The sequence below is a fragment of the Chionomys nivalis genome, chromosome 1, assembly GCF_950005125.1.
Source record: "Chionomys nivalis chromosome 1, mChiNiv1.1, whole genome shotgun sequence".
In the NCBI taxonomy this organism is placed as follows: Eukaryota; Metazoa; Chordata; class Mammalia; order Rodentia; family Cricetidae; genus Chionomys; species Chionomys nivalis.
The window spans coordinates 61,148,846-61,169,203 of NC_080086.1; the positions used below are offsets into that span (position 1 = coordinate 61,148,846).

Consider the following 20,358-nt stretch of genomic DNA (forward strand, 5'->3'; position numbering starts at 1 on the left):
GCCCTACTGCTGCTGGGCTTGCCTTTATTACTCCTGAGTGATGCGAGTGACTGCCTTCTGCAGCACTGGCACTTCGTGCAGCAGACAGTGTCTGTCTGGTGTGGTGCAGGTTGCAGGTGTGGGCCAGACTGTTTGCCTTACACTGTTTCCATGGCTGTGCATGTAAAAGATAGGCAGAAGGTCGTGGTCTGACAGCTCAGGTAGGGAGTCATCTGCTTTTCAGGATCCAGAGGCAGAAGTGTCACTCAGCTGTAGCAGCTCTACCCTAGCTACCAGTCAGAGAATGCAAAGTGTATGAAAGGGGTCCAGCGGGGCACCTGAGCAATGCTGGCACTAGCCTCAGCCACCCTGATCTGACCTGCCTCCCAAGACACCCTGACCACTGTGGAGCTGGCGCCCATGCTGCTCTGTTGTGCTCCCCAAAAATGGCTTGTAGCAAACCCAAAGAAAGCAAAAGCCTTGAAGAGAGGTCTATAAGGTATAGTGGAGACAGGATTTTTGTGGCCTTGAGTTACTGCTGTCCTTCCTATCCATTTTTTTGAGGGGTTGTCCAGGTAGCACTGCTGGAACATAAGGCAGGGACAAGCCCCCTCTCGGTGCACACAGCTCTGGTTAAAGGCCATATATCCAGCCTGGGGCTTATGAGATGATATCACCAGAAGCTCATGCCAGCTGCTGAGGGCTAGGGGTGGTGCAGAACAGCTTCCTTATGTTAGGCAGGGTCTGTGTGAATGTGGAAGGTGGGTGGGATTTTCAGGCTGTTGACAATAGGAGCAGAGGTGGGGTACAGTGTGGCCTGTTGAAAATGTAGATGCAGTTTACTGTCTCCAGAGTACAAAGTCCAAAGGAAGGGGAGACATTGGTCATGGTCACCTCCAACAGGGGCTAGAAAGCTCTGACACTCCTCCCACTGTGTTTAGGCCTCAGGGTTTCCCACAGGCCTTAGAGCCAGTCAGAGCCTGGATTTCACTCCGAGATCTTAGTGAATGGGGTTGGATAAGCCCCCCCACCCCCCCACCATCCCTGTCTTTTACCCAGAATGCCTCTTCTGGGATTTCTTTGGCCTAGAGATGAGAGGGACTGAAAGGGGTCTATCTTGACCCACTGAGCTTTATTTAATAAGCAGATTAACTGAAGAGGAAGAGAGCGATGGGAAAATAAGATTGTCACAATGTATTGTCGTCTGAGCATTGGAGAATAAGCGTTGACTTCAATTTCAGTAAGTTTCAGCTGTTTAAAAGGAATAATGGAAGTTCAGTTGTCACTTAGTTTTTGCACAAAATATTTTTCAGAGTATGTTTAAGTTTCTGAATGTGGAAAAAGATTTGGCAGAAATGGACCAACTTGAAATGGACTGGTTTTAAGACATCTTTTAAACACAGTTTTTGCCTTTTTGTTAGTGGTAGAACTAAGTTAGAAAACACTGTTAAATTTAACCAGAGCTGTGTGCACCGAGAGGGGGCTTGTCCCTGCCTTATGTTCCAGCAGTGCTACCTGGACAACCCCTCAAAAAAATGGATAGGAAGGACAGCAGTAACTCAAGGAGCCAAGGCCATTGAGATGAAGAGGTTCCAGCTACCATAGCAAACTAGAAAGGAAGGTGGGAAGCTCTAAGAAGCTAGTCAGTTTAGATGAAGAACTGAGGGACGGTTGATAAAAGGGGGAGACTAGAATGTTGACAGAGTGCTGTCATTGTGGTTTGTGGAGAGTTTGGAAGGTCTTTATTGTGGTTCAGTTGAGAATGCCCACAGTGGGCAGATGTTTGCTATAAAAGCCCCTTATCAGTGATACTTGCAGAGAGATTCTAGAAGGTGCTCAGTATTGAGAGAGCAGGACCTGAGTGGGCCCGACAGGAGAAAGGTTGGTGGGTCAGTGTCACATTATCTACAGTGGGGAAGGATATTATTTTTAAGTTGGGAAAGGAAATTTTTTATTTATTTATTTTTTGAGTCAGAGTCTCATGTAGCCCAGGCTGGTTTTGATTTCTATCTGTAGCTGAGGATGAAGTTACACTCCTAGTCACAGGGACTCATCATACTTGGCATATGTGATGCTGGGGATGGAACCCATGGCTTCCTGTATGCCAGGCAAGCACACTACCAGCACAGAAAGACTTTTCTCTTAAAAAAAAAATCACAATTTGTCCCTGAACAAAGCTTTTATAAATGAGTAGGAGAAACATTGCTATAGAAATGTGGCCCCAGCGGCAGTCCTCAGCAGCAGCCCCAGGTGAGAGCCTGGATGTTACTGAGGAGCATGTGGTATGCCCTCATCAGACTGCAGCTGTGCCACTGTCCGTTCATGAGCGGGTATGGTCGTTTTGGGCAGGCCTTCCTTCTGGAATGGAATAGAAGACCTGTGCCCTTGTTAGTGTTTGGCACAGGCCTCCTACCTTAGAATCCTGAGGTAGTAGTGGGGGACTCAGGACATATGAGTCAATTTCTTACGGTTTAGGGACTGGGAAGTCCAAAATCAAAGGGCAACATTTGGTCAGGGCTTTCTTGCTGATGGGACTTGGGCAGAGTCCCTGCACAGGGCCTCACACAGGGGACAGAGCAAGTGTGAGAGCTCAGGGTCTTCACCATCTTACAAAGTTAACAGTGCCATCCATGGTCGGGGGCTTTCTAGTCCGAATAGCTACTAAAGGCCTACCTATTACTGCTGTTAGGATGTAGTCATGACTCACCCTGAATTTTACAGGGGCAAGCATTCAAACCATGGCAAGAACCAAAATAAACAGGATACAAGAGCGACTACCCTCCTCTTGCACAAACATGGCAGAGGGGTGACTGCCCTCAGCAATATCTGGTCTGTGTTTAAGAGGTAACTTCAGAGTGCTCACAGCAATGGGGCAAGTAATGGTGAACTTAGAAAGCAGTCCTCAGGTGGTTTGCTGCCAGCCCCACATTGAGGATGCCCTGCTGCAGAACCTGTGGGCAGATCAGCTTCCCATCATTTGGCTCTGCAGACTGGTGTAATTGAGACTCTGCTCCTATCTGCCTCTGGAACTCTGCAGGCTGTCCATGGGAAATGCTTTTCCATAGGGACATCTGTCCACATGCTGAGTGTGGTTTCCTGAGGAAGTGCATTATGTGTGTGTATGTGTGTGTGTGTGTGTGTTCCTGCACCCTTTTTCATCAATCCTGGCTGTTGTTGATTGGCTCTTTTCCTCTGGTTCATTTGTAGACTCCAAAGTGCCCAGGACAGAGAGTGGAGGTGGTCATCAGCCCTCAGCAGTAAAAGAGGATCTCAAGAGGTAAGCCCTACCCAACCCCACCAAGCCCTGAAGCATTTGCCTCATAATTTATATTACTTGTGTTAAAACACAACTTTTAATTTGAAGGTAAAAAACACTGAAAAGGGCACAGGGGACTTAGTTGTCAAAGATGGATTCCTATAAAACCTAGAACTGAAGAGACGGGTTCTTAGAGGAATGAAGGAAATGGAGCTTGCCCAGTTCTAGGCCATGAACTTCCTGCCAGCATAAGCCACTGTCCTGAGAGCTTGCCCGTCATTAAACAGGACTATTTACTTTGCTCCTAGGATGTATAGAAAAGTGGCTAGGGCTCAGAGGCCCCTTTGTATAGGCCAGCTTCCTGATTCTTTGATCCGCTTTGTCACCTGGAGAAATCACTGCATAAGAAGGAGTAAGATGAGGATGTTGTTAGTGAGAGCATAGTCAGGAGTCAGCACGGTGCATGTGCAGTTCACAGAGACTCTGTGGCCTTTCCTGATGGGCTTCCTTGTCATCATTGAGGAAACAGCCTCTACACGGTCCTAGGGTCCAGATTCAGCCCATGGACAGTGTCAGCCATGCCTGGGGTTTGCCCTCCAGCAGGACAGCCCTAGATAAAGACCTGTGTTCTCAAAATTTACCCTCTGGAATCCCAAAGGCATTTCCAGGAATGTACAACCTCCCTCCGCCCCTCAGTCATTTTAACCATTTTAAAGTAATATATGCTGATAAAAGATTTAGAAAAATACATAAAATTAAGACAAATCCCCATAGACTCATTATCTTAGTACAACTGCTGTGGCTGTTCTGGGATGTCTCTTGTACTCCATGCCTTTACCCTAGCTTAGAGTATATTAGCAACATGGGCATTTTCCTGTCTTGCTGCTTTACTTACTATTTTAATTACTTTCCATCAGTTACACCTGCTTTCAAGCATGTTTATTGCTAATCAGATTGTTTATTCATTATTCTCAGGTTTTAGATTGAACTTATTTCAGATAAATCCAAGTTAGCAGTGGGGCTATGGTATAGCTCTTCATGATGATGTGGTATTTCCTCTATGGTGGCCTTGAAGCTGTTCACACTGTTTTACTTTGAAGAACAACACAAAGGATCTTAGTCCTGCTAACTTCTATCTACTAGGACATACTAGCAGAATGCCAGCCAAAGGGCAGCTATATTCAGGACAAACTGCTGCTGTTTAAAACCTTCAAGCTCTCAGCCAAACAAGAACAACATGGCCCACCCTGCCTAGTTGTTTGAAAGGATGGCACTCATGGGATTTAGCTCTGCCCTGACACACTCCCTTTGGCATGTGACAGTCCGATTCTTTGCCTATGGATAGCCCTCCTGTTCTTGATTTGTGTTGTCTCAGTGTCACTGTCCCCTGGCTGTGGGTGCTGTAACTGAGGCTTCCCCTCAGATGGAAGAATTGTCCTATGCTTCTAGGCAGCCAAAGGCCAGAAAACCCCATCCCTGCTTAGTCCGGTACAGTGAGCAGGCAGATCTTTTCCTGCCCATGTTCTTCCAGTCATGCCTTCTGCATCAGTTTCTCTGTGTCCCTCTCTGGTCTAGGTTCCAACAGGAGCAGGCTGCAGTCCAGGATGAGCTAGTCAAGGTGGCAAAAAGGGAGAAAGAGGCAGCTGAGAAGCACTTGAAGGCATCACTGCCTAAGAAGCGGGCCAGCCCTAACCGTGAGCAGCAGCAGTCAGCACGACTGGTGAGTGCGTCTTCTGAGCTGCCCATCTTCCAGCCTGTGTAATAATGGGCAGCAAAGTCCTGGCCCTGGAGCCTGGGGCCCAGGCTGCACCACAGCTAACTGTATCAATTGTGGCTTGGGGGAAAAATGCTTATCAGGCACTGGTAATTTGGAGTCTTCAGACTCTTGACTCACTGATTTGCTTTGCCACATTGTCAAAGTCCATCCCTGTGGCTTTAGGCCTCTAGAGCCATGGGGGACTGAGAGTCTCATTTGTCACGGCCATCACTGGTGTAAGGGTTGCAATGCCATGTGTGTCAGGAGGGCATACGGGTTGGACTCTGAGGCACACAATGTGTGACACCAAGAGCATAATTTTCACAGCACAGCAGCCCAGGTGCAAAGCCTCGCCCTTTGCTTACAGCTTCGGCACGCTGAGCCTTGTTGGAGCATCATGATGCTCACACACAGGATTGTCCCAGGGGTCAGGGATAATAGCTACCCAGGGCTTAGCACAAACTGGCAAATAATGAAGGAGTGCTAGGACTGCTGCTACTGTTATTAATGCATCTAATTGATCGAAGCTGTTAGTCAGGGTTCTTCCTGCTTTAATGCAAAGTTTATTTTACAAGTAAGGAGTCCAGGAGCGCTCCTAAGGTGGACCAGTTCAGCAGCTCGTTGGCATCATCAGGGATTCGGCACTCCTCCTCCCTCCCCTCTGTTTTCCCCAGTGAACTAGCCACACTCAGGCTTACTGTTGCCACAATTCTGTAATAACTGCATTTGCCTCATGGTTACAACTCTGAGCAGCAGAAGAAAAACTGTCAACCTCTGTCAGCAAGGACAGGTTTCCCAGAGCCACCTCCAGCAGCATTCCTCTTCCATTCTATCGGCCTGAGTTTCACTGGGTGCCCAGAGCTAAACCATTCAAACCCAGAGTGACTAGGGAGGCTGTGCTGTCTGCAACTAGGATCCTTTGTTTGCCATGGTAGAGATGTGCACAAGCAGAACCAGGCTGACGGCAAGGGGGGTGGTCTGGCTGTTTTATAGCCTCTAATGACATTTGCTTTGGAGACCATGGATTAGAGACTAGGGGGCAACTTTACCTCCATTAGGTCAGTGACCTATGCACACAGCAGCATGTGAGATTGCAATTCTGGGATGAGATGGGCAGAAAGATAAGCTTACTGTCCTGATGACCACACAGCTGTTCAAAGCATTCGGCGGGTGAAAGCTCTGGAAGATACAAGCCTATTTTGATGGGGAGAAGATAGGCTTAACCTGGGAACTTTGAAAGAGGCTGAGTTGTTTCCAGTCAGTGTTAAGTGGCAGAGATGAGTTATTTGGGAGTATTGTAACCTGCTGGTAGGCCAGAGATGGCATTGGCTCTCACCCTGGAAGATAGGTAGCCACCAGGACTAGGTAGAAGTTAAGATAGGTGATGGGATACAGGATGAGATCAAGACCTGCAGCCAGATTATAGGAGGCTTTCGGTGGCTTGAGGAGCCAACAGTGAAGCAGCCCTCTGTGCCTCTGAAACAGCAGAGACAGTTGTAAGGATGAGAATGGGCTACCTGACTTGTGCTTTTAGAGGGGAACTTGAGGTTTCCTGTAGAAGAGTGTCTACAGAGAGGCAGGTTGTCGCCTCACTGCAGGCAGCCAGACAAAATCACTTTTCAGGTAGGTTGATCATGTGGACTGAGCAAGGCAGGAGTCGTCTCGCCTGGGACAGTTCTAGAGCAAAGGCGTGGTAGCCACAGGTGCTGTACTTATTCTCACCAGAAAGGTGCTAATGACGGTGATGGTGAATTCACAACCTCTCTTACCTCCACCTGCAAAGGAGACGCTAGGCCTTCCTTTCTGCCTTCACCTTCTGACTGTTCCTCAGGTAAGTACTTCTGCTGGTGAGGTGGGCTTAGATGCCCCTAGGTGCAGGTGTGTGGATTTTTGTTCATGTGGTTGGTAATGAATTTCTACTTTAGAATGAAGAGACTGTGTTCCTCCTAGCTTTCTCTCCCAGCTTCCTACATGGATGATGACTTCTGCAAACCAGTTTCCAGGGAACAGTAGAGCAAGTCCCTTCAAGCTGAAAATACTTTATCTACTTTTGTAGGTGTTTCCACTTCTGGGTACACAACATCCTTTACTCCTTATGACTAGAGTTCAGATCTTCTTTCAGGAGCTTTCCTGTCTCCTGTGGTTGCAGCCTCTGTAAGATTCTAATTAGAATCTTCCTGAGATTTTCCTGGAAGCTAGATCTGGGCATTTGTCCCCAGTTGAGCCAGGGGACCCCTTCCCAAGGACTTCAGTTTTTTGTTTTTTTTTTTTTTTTGTTTTGTTTTTTTATTTTTCGAGACAGGGTTTCTCCATGGCTTTTGGTTCCTGTCCTGGAACTAGCTCTTCTAGACCAGGCTAGCCTCGAACTCACAGAGATCCGCCTGCCTGCCTCTGCCTCCCTAGTGCTGGGATTAAAGGCATGAGCCACCACCGCCCGGCAAGGACTTCAGTTTGAACTGCGTACAGAGGGAGAGTGGGAAGCCAGGGTGGTAGATATTTATTACAGCTTAGGTGGGCAGTGAGGCCCCTTATGCTGTTAGGTTATGTCTTTTGCTCTTTCCTACCCCTCCAGGGTACCCTTGTTTTCTCTCTGGTCCTCCTGTCCTCCTGCCTTCTTGAAGATCATGTCATCTGCTGATAGCTACCAGTTCACTCTTTTTAAAATTTACTGTAGTTGGTTTCTATTGGGAGGTGCTGCATCAGGTGTACCTCTCGTAGGAAGACCTGCAGCAGATACAATGCTGAACCTTCTAGAAACGATGTCGTAGCAGATGATTTTGGAGACCTGCAGCCTCCTGCAGGAGAAGGGAACTAAGGCACCTTTTTGTATCAACAGTTTAAGTGTTGGGGAGGTGCTGTTGCCATCAGTGCAAAGGAAACGGTTCACTATAGATGGGTAGAGAACTCTAATTCTGGAACATTTAAATGAGAGGGAAAAAACCTAAAACAAAAAGGAAAAAGATGAAAAAAAATTTTTAAAAAGCCCTTGCACTAAGTATGAAGATTTTTCCCTTCCCCCAATCCAGGCCTTCCGTGCCTTCTGCATGTAAGTACTGGTGATTGGCAGCTTTCAGGGCAGAGCTCCAGGGGCCTGGTAGTCTGGGGATGTGTGTGGACTACAGCTGCTGCTTTTTGCACTAGGAGCAGGTGAACCTGAGACACACCTGGTGACTGCTGGAGTGAGCTAGCTGCCAAGCCTCCTTAGTGCCTCTGTTACTAAGTCCCACACCCTTGGACCTGTAGCCCTGTCCGGATGTACCGAGATGTAGAAGGAGCAGCGGGCTGCGTTCCTGCCACCCGGCTCCTGGCCGCCTGGCTAGCTTATGCCCCGAAATAACAACATACAAACTGTATTCATTTAAACACTGCCTGGCCCATTAGTTTTAGTCTCTTACTGGCTAACTCTCATATCTTGCTTTAACCCATATCTAATAATCTGTGTAGTACCACAAGGTGGTGTCTTACCAGGAAGAATCTAGTGTACATCCATCTTGGGCTGGAGCTTCATCGCGTCTGACCCAGAGAGGAGAGGCATGGCGATTGCCTCACTTTCTCCCAGCATTCTGTTCTGTCTACTCCACCCACCTAAGGGCTGGCCTATCAAATGGGCCAAGGCAGTTTCTTTATTAACCAATGAAATCAACACAAACAGAAGACTCCCACATCACCGAGAGGCATTAGGTATTTGATTTGCTCTTCTGCCCTCTCATTTGCCTCTCACCTTTACAGTATTGATTTTTTATCGTGTTCTGCATGAGTGAGCAATGGAGCTCATTATTGGGAAAAGTTCATAAAACTAATGAAAAGGAAAGGTAATAATTTTTATAACTTGCTTTGCTAACAGAAGTGTTAACATCTCCCATCTAGTACAGCAGTAGTGGACAGGTCTGTGTACCATACCTGCTCCTGTCCTTGCACCTGGCTCCAGCCCCAACTCTTGTGGGTAAAAGCTATGAATGTCACTGGAGCCTATGTGAGCCAGGAATTCCCTTTTGCTTTGTGGAGAGAGGCTGGAATTCAAGTCAAATACTGTGGTAGAAGCAGGAGAGAATGAAGTGGTTTAGGGACCCAATTTGTCTGCTCTGAGGCATAGTAGATTGAGAAATGAAGTCCTGGCAGAAATAACATCACAGTTTGCCTGCTAGATTCTGGGTGGGGTTTAATAGGTATCTGAGATCTCAGTGCGCCTGACAAACACAGAAACATTCCTCTCTCTCTCTCTCTCTCTCTCTCTCTCTCTCTCTCCCTCCCTCCCTCCCTCCCTCCCTCCCTCCCTTCCTGTTTTCCTCCCTCCCTCCCTTCCTTCCTTTCTTTCTGTTCTCCCCTTTCCCCCTTCTTTTGTGAGCAATACACACACACACACACATGCACACACACATATGCACACACGCATATGCACACACACACAGAAAAAGAGAGAGAGAGAGAGAGAGAGAGAGAGAGAGAGAGAGAGAGAGAGAGAAAACAAACATAGTACTGGGTTAGTTTCCTAACAGATGGAGATAAATAGGCTGCCCCTGCCCTTAAGCAGATGTATTTGTTAGGAGAGTGACGGATTCCTGTGAGTGACAGTACAGACTTGAAAGGAGACTCTGGAAGATGCTGGAGGAGGAAGGTGCTATGCTGTTGGAGGTGAGAAAGGCCTCTAGGAAGAAGAGACAGGTGAACTGGGTCTGAAAAGTGAATAAAGGTTCTTGGTGAGGAAGGATGCTGGTGCTGAATGAGCCAGAGATAGAGGCTGGGGTTAGGGGTAGATTCTCTGGCCAGAGTGGAGGTTAGTGGAGGGTGCACTAGGCAGGGAGGCCAAAGAAGCCAGTGTGCGGTGACTTTCAGGAAGGTGGAGGGAGAGCTTGAGAGGGATTTTCTTTTCACAAGATACAGAAAGAGAGAGCCCAGTATCAACTCAGGGAAGGGCCCAATTGCATATCCAGCCATGGGGTCAGCTGTTCTTAGAGTTGGTGGGCCACTCCAGGTTCTCAGATGTGGCCAGTCTAAGCCTACAAGAGTAGCTGTCCTGTCTTCTCCCCAGGTAGCAGGTTCTTTTGGTCATTGTCACAGTTCCTGTGTTGTTTGGATGCTTCCAGAAACTGCCACATGAGCTGTGTGAATCTCTAGCTTATGATGTGAGGAAAATATTAAGACAGTCTGTAAGTTGCAGTTTTCAAAACTTAGTGAGGTGGGAAGTTTTAGCCCTTCTCCCAAATATCCCCCTACGTTTACGTAGGCTTTTCCTCAGACAAACGGTGGTAAGAACTGTGTGCTGGTCATACTGGTCTTTTGAGTGCTCAGCATGCAAATAGACAATGTGTGGCTGGCACACAGCAAGCAGGTCTGGAAGGCTGCTGACTAGCTTCCCTTAGGGTCTCATTGAGGCCTCTTGCTATGAGTGGGAAGCAAGTGCCGGTCACAGCTATTACTGGGACAGATAGCAATATAAAGTTCTAGCTCTTTCACAACAACAACAACAACAAAAACCCAAACCCAAATAAGGGCCTGGTGTTGTATACTTCACTGTAATCCCAACATTCAGGAGACTGAGGTAGAAGGATTTCCATGAGTTTGAGATTAGCTGTGACTACAAGTTCCAGGTCAGGCAGGACTATGTAGCAAGATCCTATCTCAAATAGGGAGGTAGCGGTAGTACAGTAAGATGGTTCCTTGAGTAAAGGTGTTTGCGCAAGCCCAGTAACCTGAGTTTATTCTCTGCGACCCACATGGTAGAAGGAGAGAGCTGGTGCCTGTAAGTTATCTCCTGACCTTTGTATGTGTGCCATGGTACAAACACACAGAGAATATGAATACATGCAATTAAAAGTTTAAAAGAAAATCAGAAATGTATATCTGATTCCTAGCCAGTGACTTAGTAGACTTTCCTGGCTTCATTTGCTAGGAAACAGTACGCTTGGGTTTTGGGAATGCAGCCCTCAGGTCATGAAGCTGGGCCTTAACATTTAACTGAGCAGTTTAGTGGCTTGTCCACAGCTAGGCTCTTTAGACATCTTTGAATTCCCACCTGTGTCTGTTTTGCTGGCCCCAGATGGCTGATAAAAGGTGTAAACTGGGAAACAATCTTGATGTTCCCCCCTTCTGTCCTTAAAGTCCTTAAATCTTTGTTGTTTGTTTTGTCTGCTGAGCCTGGTCTTTAGATCAGATCAGAGATGGCTTTGTTTTTCTGTAAAGATCCAGAGAGGAAACACTCCAGGCTCTATAGACCACACACAGGGTCTGCCTGTCTTTGTTGTGTTTATGACACTAAAATATACCTGGAACATTCTTGAATCAGAGTCCGGACCATAAAAAGCCCTTGGGCTGGATTTGACTGGATTGTAAAAAAATTCCGAGTGACAGTATTCACCTCTAGGAATTTTATTTCATTTTTCTGCTTTTGGAGACAGGGTCTCTCTAACTTACTGTATAGCTCAGCTGGTCCTGAAGTTGGGGCAGTTCTCCTGTTTCAGCCTCCAGACTGCTAGGCTTTTGGGCATGGGTACCACATCCAGCTTGAACTTTGTCCTAAAAGTGTCTCTGAGTAGCCAGTGCCTTAGGAGCTGTGTGCTGGGTGGCTTTGGCTATATTAGTGGATGGGCCCGACCCCGTCTTTCAATCTTTTAAAAATTATTTGTGTGTGTGTGTGTGTGTGTGTGCGTGCGCGCGTGCATGAGAGAGAGAGAGAGAGAGAGAGAGAGAGAGAGAGAATAAGAATGAACTTGCATGTGTGCAGAAACCTTCAGAAGTTGTAAGAGGGCCTCAGAGCCCTTGAGTCTAGAGTTACAGGCATTTGTGAGCCTTCTGATATGGGTGCTGGTATCCAAATTCTGAATCTTATGATAGAGCAGCCAGTGCTCTTAACCCACGGAGCCATCTCTCTCACCGTAGTCTGTCTTTCTGTGGAGTAACTTGGGGGCTGGGTAGTCTTAGTGGGAAGATTTGTGTTGGCTGCACTGAGCTGTAGTCTTTACCTGCAGTGAGATGACAGTGATCTCTGTGGAGAAATTCTGAAGCCTCCTTTATTCCTGGTTTGTTTCTCCTTTGCCATTTTATATAGTGAAAAAGGCCCCTCCCTTACACACTGCCACCCTTTACTGTGGATCATCTGAGCACACCTGGTAGCCACCCGGAACACTGTAGTTCATACGCCTTGGTCATCTCTAGAATTGACTCTGTCACTTGACCAAATTCTAACACTTTGGTTTAAAGAGATTACTTAATTTTCAGTTCTAGAACTGGACAACACTTCATCCTATGAGGTAGACCTGTGTTCTGATGGCTGGACAGGGGTACTGAGCAGTCTGACCAGAAAGGCTTTCTGAAGACAGTTGAAACAAGCTCAAGAAGTTTCTTTCTAAGATGAAGACCAGGAGATAGGACAATAGGACCTAGCTGTTAGTTCACTTGAGAGTGCTGTGTAAGATTTGGACATCAGAAACTTCATGGTCAGACTAGTTCATACTGGCCTGTGTGCAAGCTTGGTTGTTTCCTTTCTAATCCTTCTTCTGGGAAGGTGGGATAAACAGTTTACTTTCAGTTTGGATGTGGGTAACTTTAGCATAAGTGACCACTAAATGCTGATTTAGTCCATGCTGGATTTAGTCTAAAACAATGGCTTCCTCTGGTTTCCACTTCACCATGCTGGAGTTTAGTCTAAAACAATGACTTCCTCTGGTTTCCACTTCACCGTGCTGGGGTTTAGTCCAAAGCAGTGGCTTCCTCTGGTTTCTGCTTTACAGTTCTATTGGCTGTTTTTCTTCTTGATAACAAACCACCTTTTCTTATAGATTTCTATGCTTGGTGATTTTTTTCTTTGAAATTGGTTCTGGACATCATCTGCAGAAGAACAGCACAGGGTGATTCTCTGTCCTCTGCCCAGGATAGCTTGGGAAGACAGTCAGCTGTCTCTAGAGGAGGGGGCAGACATTCTGAGTTCAGCCTTGTAGGAGATAGTGATCAGGGATTTGCTGGAGCCAGAAAATGATGGATGTTGGTCATCCCAGGGGAATCCCTGGACTCTGAGCAGCAACTGCAACCCAGGCCATATGCGAGGCTAGGACCAGAACAAAGAGGACTCTTTGCAAGGCATTCTGGGGCATGTGACGTATTGCTGGTCCTATCGCTGATAGGTTACCGGGCTTTACCTTGAGGCAGGCCCAATAGACCTGCAGATAGAGGTTTTAGCATCTCCCCTGGGAAGCCTACTTCTCACCCTAATCAAATGTGTAATAACAGCATCCATGCCACAAATTCTAACTTTCTTCTTAGCAGCTGTCAGCCAACTACTGGCCTCTTGGTAGAGATCCAGGAGGTGTAGTGTGTGAACAGGGGGGTGAGACTGGGGGAAATGCTAGGATAGAAGTTGGTGTGGATAAGGTGACCCGAGTAGTTCCAGTTACACAAGGTAAAGATGAATGGTGGTCTCCCTAGGGAGAAGTAGGGGGCCTGGGGACCTGTTTAAAGAAAGCTATTGCTCTGTGGCCTGCTCAGATTCACACTCAATGGAAGCCTTACTTCTGGGTAGCATAATATGTGTACATTGTCTTCTAATGAAAAAGTAAGGATTTGGGGTGGACTTCCAGTCTGGCCCCCATTACAGGGTTATAGGTGCTTCCACTGTGGCCTTGTAGAGTTGTCTGGGGGCACCCTGTTGCCCTCCACTGTGTGTCCACAGAAGCAGCAAGGTCTCATTAGTGCGAACTTTGTTAGGCAAGTGGCTGATTGTGGTTCCATTCCCGATGTCATTACTTTTAATTAGCAGATCGTGTGTGTCTATGAAAATTTATGTTACACTAGAGACAAATGAGCAGGCTGACAGCTGAGCTGGAACCTGGAGAAAACTGAAGGAAGCATTTTCTCTTCAGCTTCTTGAAGACCAACCAGGCTGCCAACCACAGTCAGGCCCCTGGCCTCTGTATATCTAGTGGGTCCCCAAGAAAGCGAGTTGCTAGCTGCCAGCTATGGCGGTGTCAGAGTGGCAAGATATGCCCTTCCTGACTTCCACAATATTCTGGCTTGTGGAAGGCCCAGGCCCAAGTTGATCCTCTGGGCTTTGTGTTTTGAGCAGAGATTTTGGTGTCATCCATATGCCTAAGCTTATGAGACATTTGGTTTCAGCACTGGGCCACCCTCCTTGCCTGTGTGAGGTGATAGACAGAGGTATACCCAGGTGCCCACTACTCTCTTCCTGTGGTGGAAGTTACTCACCCTTACGTTTTGCTGCTCCTGTTGTCTTGATGGTGTGTGCCTTTTTGCTTGGTAAGTAGGACCAGTGCCTACCTCTGTGATATCCTTGAGAGGCTGGCAGAGCTGGGTGTGATATCCATATGATTTGCTCACTATGCCACCTTTGCCTTCTTGTAAGTTAAGCAAATTGTTTTCCCCTTGGGTAGATGCCATTGCTGGCTACTGGCAAGACAAAGATTTGAAAAAGGTTATTATGCTGACCCATCTATTGGACAGGAGCCTTAAAGCCTTAGATTCTCTTCTGTATTCACTCAGTGGCTGAGCCTCATCCCCTCATCTTGTGTTTTGATAGACCAAATGTGCACCAAATTCTGGTAGGTTTTGTTATCATAGAAGCCCAGTTGGTGGTGGCTTAAGAGTGGGGCATATTTGTCTCATGTTTAAGATATCCAGGAGCAGATAATACAGGCAGATAGTGTAGTATGTCAGGAGGGTTGCAGTCTCTTTCTGATCCCCAGTGTCCCTCTCCTCATGGATGTACAGTGGCTTCTGACCTCTAGCTGTCACATCATTTTCGAATTCAGAAAGGAGGGTTCCAAAGCCCATTTCCTAGTGAAGCTTTACTAGTTTATACTGAAAAGATCCTGCAAGTCTCTGGCAGAACTCAGGCTGAAAGGAGGGCTGGGATAGTGAGTCATTTAGCTGGGCACTGACTTTTTGACACCATGTCTTTGGGGTTATGTCATTCGAGAAGTGGACTGATGATATCATCTTCTACAGTGTGACATAGAACTGGCTGACCTCTGGTTTCTGACTTCAAGACTCTTCAGGTGCTGTCACTGTGACCTGTGATGTGACCTATACGTGTTGTTAAACCTCTGTGAAATTCAACTTCCTCTCTGGTCATGTAGCATGCTTCTTCCCCTGAAGTCATCAGGCTGTCTCAGCACAGAAGGGCAGACACAAAGCATTCTCTGTTCTGGCAGGTGAAATGGTCAGTGAATTCTTAGCGTGGTGCCCAGCTCCCTCACAATGTAGGAGAGAAGGCCAGCAGGCGACTAAAAGGAGACAAGAGGATTCAGGTGGGTCGTGTTTCAATATAGCAGAGAAGGAGCAGGCACAGAGTGGTTCTGAAAGCAGAATGATGATGTGTTGGGACACTGGAATATTTTTGCCTCCTCACTTCATCCTCTTTCCTATGGCCCTGTGTTCTCCTAGGACCATCCACTGCTGTCTTGGTGGTCCCGAGTTAACCTGAATTTGGCACAACTTCCAGTACTTGACACTCTCAGTTGACTCCATCTGGACACGAGGGTTCAAGGATTGTTTTCAGGTGTGGACCCATGTGAGGCTGAGAAAGGAAGGGTGTAGGTGCTGTGTTCCTGACTACTTCGGTATCCTCTCTGGCAGTTGTGTGCCCTGTACTCTTCAGCCCACCACCCAGTGCCACACCACAGTAAGACTTCCCCGTCATTCTGTGGCTGTGCCCTTGGCTAGAGCCTGGGGGAGAGTAGACAGTGTGTAGTACATTCCAAGTGACAAAGATTAGTGCCGCCGGGTTGAAATGCCCTGGGGATGTTAGTGGTACAGTGCAGGCTTCTATGGCTTTAGACTGTTCTCCCACCTGGGAAGGACCATCCATGGCTGGACTGCCTCCCTCCTTACTCCTGCCCCTGGGTCTCCTTGTCTGTACTTCCTTCTCTTCCCTTCCGATCTGTGGATTGCTGCCATCTGTACCTCTGTCTTGTGGTATCTGTAATGGGTTGCCTGACATGGCTTTGAGCTGCTCCCTTCCATACTGCCACCCTGTGGTGATGCACACACAGGCAGTGGGGCCTCCATTCACAGGCATCCAGTGTCGGTCAGGCAGTGTTGAACATGGGCCCATTCTCTAGCTGACTGGTTGGACACGATGTCAGCACCTTATCTCCGCTCTGACACACACTGGACATTAATAGAAATACAACTCGGCAGTGCGTGGATGGAATTTCAAACAGCCACACCAGGCCAGTGCTCTCCATGTCCATTGTGTGCTTAACCTCTGCTGAAGAGGTTTTTGATGAGAAATAAGTGAGACTGTTAACTCGGCAACTGGGATGTGTCAGGCTTCCTTCCTTCCTTTCTTAGCCCTTTTTCATTCTTCACAGTGCCTCCCTAATCCTCCCTCAGGAGAGCTGGCTTTGCTGCCTCACGAGTTTTATTTAATCCACTGCTGCAGGCTCACACTTCATGGCCCAAGGGCCTTGGCTGTTTTCTAGCACCGTTTCCTTGTGGTGGGTTGGTACAGCAGGAAAGCCTGTACCCTGTCTGAAATGTTCAACTCGAGGTTCCTGCCCAGGTCCCCACCTTCCCAAATGCTCACAGTTGTTTTGGGCCTGTGGACTACTTCCCTTTCTAGCCAGCTCAGCCTCTAAAACCCTTTGCATTCTCCCCTTGGCTTGCCTCCTGTTCCTCCTCAAGTGTGTGAATGATGCCCCAGTCCTTCTGACCAGAGTGCAGCCCCAAGCGAAGGGCTCCTGGTTCTGGATATCCCTCATGGGGCCAGTTGCTAGTCTGCTGATGGCTCTGGGATAGATCTCCTATGCCACGGCCCCCATTCTAACTGTAACAGAAGACAACAGGATGGCAGGCCCTCAGCAGCAGTGAGACCTGTGGGTCCTGACAGCCAGGCCAGCAGGGAGGCCCAGCAACAGCACTACTGATGGCCTTTCTAGATTCATCACTCTGTCTTCTTGAATTCCAGGGGCGTCTTTCTCCTGGACTGCATCTTAAGTCAGAAGCCATGTCCACCTTCTGCATTCTGCTCCACTGACCTCCTTCCTGACTTTCCCCGAGGCCTGCGTGGCTCCTGGTCTTAGGTATTTCTCTCTCTGACGGGTTTGTGTTGAGAGCTGCTTCTGCATGTTGTTGTATTGGGCCATTCCTCTAGCCTAACACGTAGGACTTCAGCATCAATTAGGTACTTCTCCACACCTGGGTCTTGTTCCCAAGGATTGTGAGAGACCTTGACAGACTGGGAAGATCACCTTTCCTTGTATCCCATTCCAAAGACTTCCTGCCACACTAGCCCCAACCCCAGCTCCTTCCTAGCTTCTGAGTGTGGAAGAAGCCTCTGCTTCTTGTGACCTGGACCTAGCTCCTTGCCCCTCCCTAGAGCCCCATGTTTCATACTTAGTGCCCTTCCTAAAATCAGTACCCCCTTCCTAAGTGCTCTTCAGTTCCTACTTCCTCCCCTTTACCTTTATCATGGAGTATCCTGGAGGTACAGTGGTAAAGTTATGATCTCACTTCTCAAACTCTTTACAGTTTTGCTTTTACTTTCAGGAATGCCTTCTGACGCCTCCATGATCTCTCCAACAAATCTGTCTGTTGAACTTCACTGTCGTCTGTGTGGATTTGACCTTTGAACTCACTTCTGTTATTCTCTCTGGTGTAGCTGTCTATCATGGCTTTGTTGTCTTACTGTGTATGGCGTGGAACCTACCCTCCTGGAGCCTAGACTCCCCTTGGAAAAGTAGACATCAAACAAGTAAACACTCTTGAGCTACAAACTGAACTAAGTGTGAAACTATTAAAGAGGAAAATGCCTAGAGAGTAACAGTAAGGGCCTAATTAAGGTTGAGGGAAGCAAGAGGTTTGTCTGAGAAGCTGTCATTTGGGCTAAATCCTGAGGGGTGAGTAGGAGTTAGATGAGGGAGGAGGGGGAAGAGGTATGAGGATGAGAAACAGCAGTAGTGTTGTCAAGGCCAGAGAGGAACCTGCTCAAGAGTCTGGGGACACAGGCTAGGAAAGCTGGGACTTAAAAGAGCAAGCAAGGGAGCTCTCAAGTCACAAGGTCTCTCAAGTAAGGGGAAAGCCAGGGTCTGAGATACGAGGGAGCTTCTGGTAGGTCTTATCAAGGTAGAGAAGGCAAGATCAGGAGGAGGCTCACCAAGAATCCCAGGGGGAGTTGTGATGACCCATACAGGGCAGTGATGATCTTGGAGAATTGAGTAGATAGGCAGGGTGTTGGCTGGGAGCCCACAGGCACAATGACACAAACAGAAAGACACACCTTTTTTTTCTGTCACTTGCTATAATAGGCTAGTGGGGGCTGCCAGCTTCAGCATCTGTGGCTTCTGGGTCCTTGATGATCTCTGATGGAGAGGGGCCCTGATGAGCCAGTTTTAAGCAAGAACACAAGCAAGCACTCCGTTTCTGGACATGTCCTTTTGACTGGATGGTCGTCATGTGGCCTCTCAGCTATAGCTATCTAGGAATTGTGTCTAACTGGCTTCAAGCTGAAGCTCTTACAGTGGAGAAGGGAGGCATGGCTGCTGGGGGACAGATGGAAATTTGCCCTTTCTTCTGTTGCCTTCCGTCTGCCCACCCTAAGTGACTCCCACATCCATCTTGTCCTGAACTCTGCGTGACTTCTGTATTCTGGGTGCCATTGGTGCCAGCACTGTGACAAATTCTTGAGAGAGACAATTGTAAGGGAGTCAAGGTTTGTTTGGGCTCATGGTTTCAGAAGTATCTGCTCCTTGCTGGCTTCATCATTGACTGTTATTCTGATGAAGCAGGTGGAAGGACATGGCAAAGCTGTTTATCTCATCATGGTTAGGAAGCAAAGAGAGACAGGCCCAAGATGCTACGTAGTATCCAAGGACATAACACATGTGACCTTCCTCCAATTAGGCCCCCACCTCAAACTTTCTGTCTTTCCCCAAGAATTCCATGAAATTTACATCCACAAGTGGATTAATCCACAGATTAGGAAGAGTCCTCATGATCTGGTCACCTCTCAATGATTAAACTGACTAACTGGAGACCAAGCCTTCACCACAGGAGTCTTTTGGAGGGAGCATTTCATATCCAAAGTTTAACATCTCCCCTTGAGTTGAAGCTATCTACCTGGGAGCCCATATTCTCAATTAAACCTGTGCTTGGATCGTGTGCTGAGTGTTTGCTGCTGTACTGCTTGGTTCTGCACATTTAGTAGTAATTAGGTCCTAGAGAAGGCACAATGCTTTTGGCTCTACCCATCCATTCTTTAAGGTGCTTCTGAGGAGTGGGTATGAGGGTGAGTCCCCTGAACTGAGTTGCTTTTTGATTCTTTCTTTCTGGTGATCAGTTGGCCTTCTAGGCAGTGTCAGGCTTCCATTGCATTCTCAAACACATGTCTCTGTTATTCTGAAGATTTTCTGTCAAGATGCTGACCATAGCTCAGCAAACAGCTTCCTCCGAAGCCATCTGTCCAACATCAGTCCTGGCCAGACCTCTCATAGGGCCAGTGTTTTCCAGCATATGAGGCAGAATAGAGACAAGTCACACAGAGCTGGGGCCTCTCCCTTGGGAAGATAATCAGGATGAGGACTGAGGTGGGGCTAGGCAGCTGGTTTATGGTGTTGCAGCTTTTGGGGTCTGGTCTTGGTTGATTGAGGCCACTGTACCTCCTAGTCTGAGACTCAACCTGTATACCACCTGTCCTGTGAGCCCCAGGTGAATCCCTCTGCTTTCTGCCTGTCTTCCAGGTAAATAAGCACACACCCTGCCCCTCCCCCACCAGCTTCAGTGTAGATTCCACATTCTGTGAGCCTGAACTTCCCCATTCAGCCAGAGCCAGACATTAGCTGCTCCACCTGCCATCTGACAGTAGATGGTCAGTTCTAACAGGTGGACAGGCAGTTCTCCCAGGCTAACGAGGAGTCTGTGGAGTCCTTCCCGGGACTGGGACACTGCTGTAGGGCTGGCCCACAGCTCTTGTTAGGAAGATACAGCTGTCCAAAGGCAGTTGGTGCTCTCTGTTGACCCCAGTGAAGACCTCTTGACCCCAGAGTGTTGGAAGGAGGGTAGGGGTAGTGTATTCTCATGTTTCTTTCTCTGTTTTTCCTGGAGTCACTGTCAGGGGGAGGGAATGTGTGTTTTTATATGCTGTCCAGTCTCAGTAGGGCCTCGGGCTGGCTCTCTCTTGGACTTCTCTGAACACAGTTTTTTTTCCCTGATAAGAACTTCCTGCTTGGCATCCCTTGGTCTGTAGGCTTCTGTGGAGTGGCAGCACTCTGCTCCTTTGCTATGCTCTGGGCCAGAGCAGATCTGAGTTTTTAGGGTTTTGGGGAGAATTTTGTTTCTCTAGCAACTGAAAATGTGAGTAGTGGCATATGGTGGGGTGCGATTCAGGAGCCAGGCGGCCTGGATCCGATCCTGCTTCCCT

The 20,358-nt window shown here is 47.8% G+C and overlaps 1 protein-coding gene across 1 annotated transcript in view; it reads left to right on the forward strand.

Annotated features, from left to right (window-relative positions):
• Window positions 1-20,358, forward strand: part of Chchd6 (coiled-coil-helix-coiled-coil-helix domain containing 6) — a 234,347-nt gene that overhangs the window by 25,849 nt on the left and 188,140 nt on the right. The window contains exons 3-4 of the mRNA XM_057781715.1: window positions 3,187-3,256; window positions 4,811-4,955. Coding sequence (XP_057637698.1) covers window positions 3,187-3,256; window positions 4,811-4,955 — 215 coding nt within the window. The remainder of the gene's footprint in view (window positions 1-3,186; window positions 3,257-4,810; window positions 4,956-20,358) is intronic.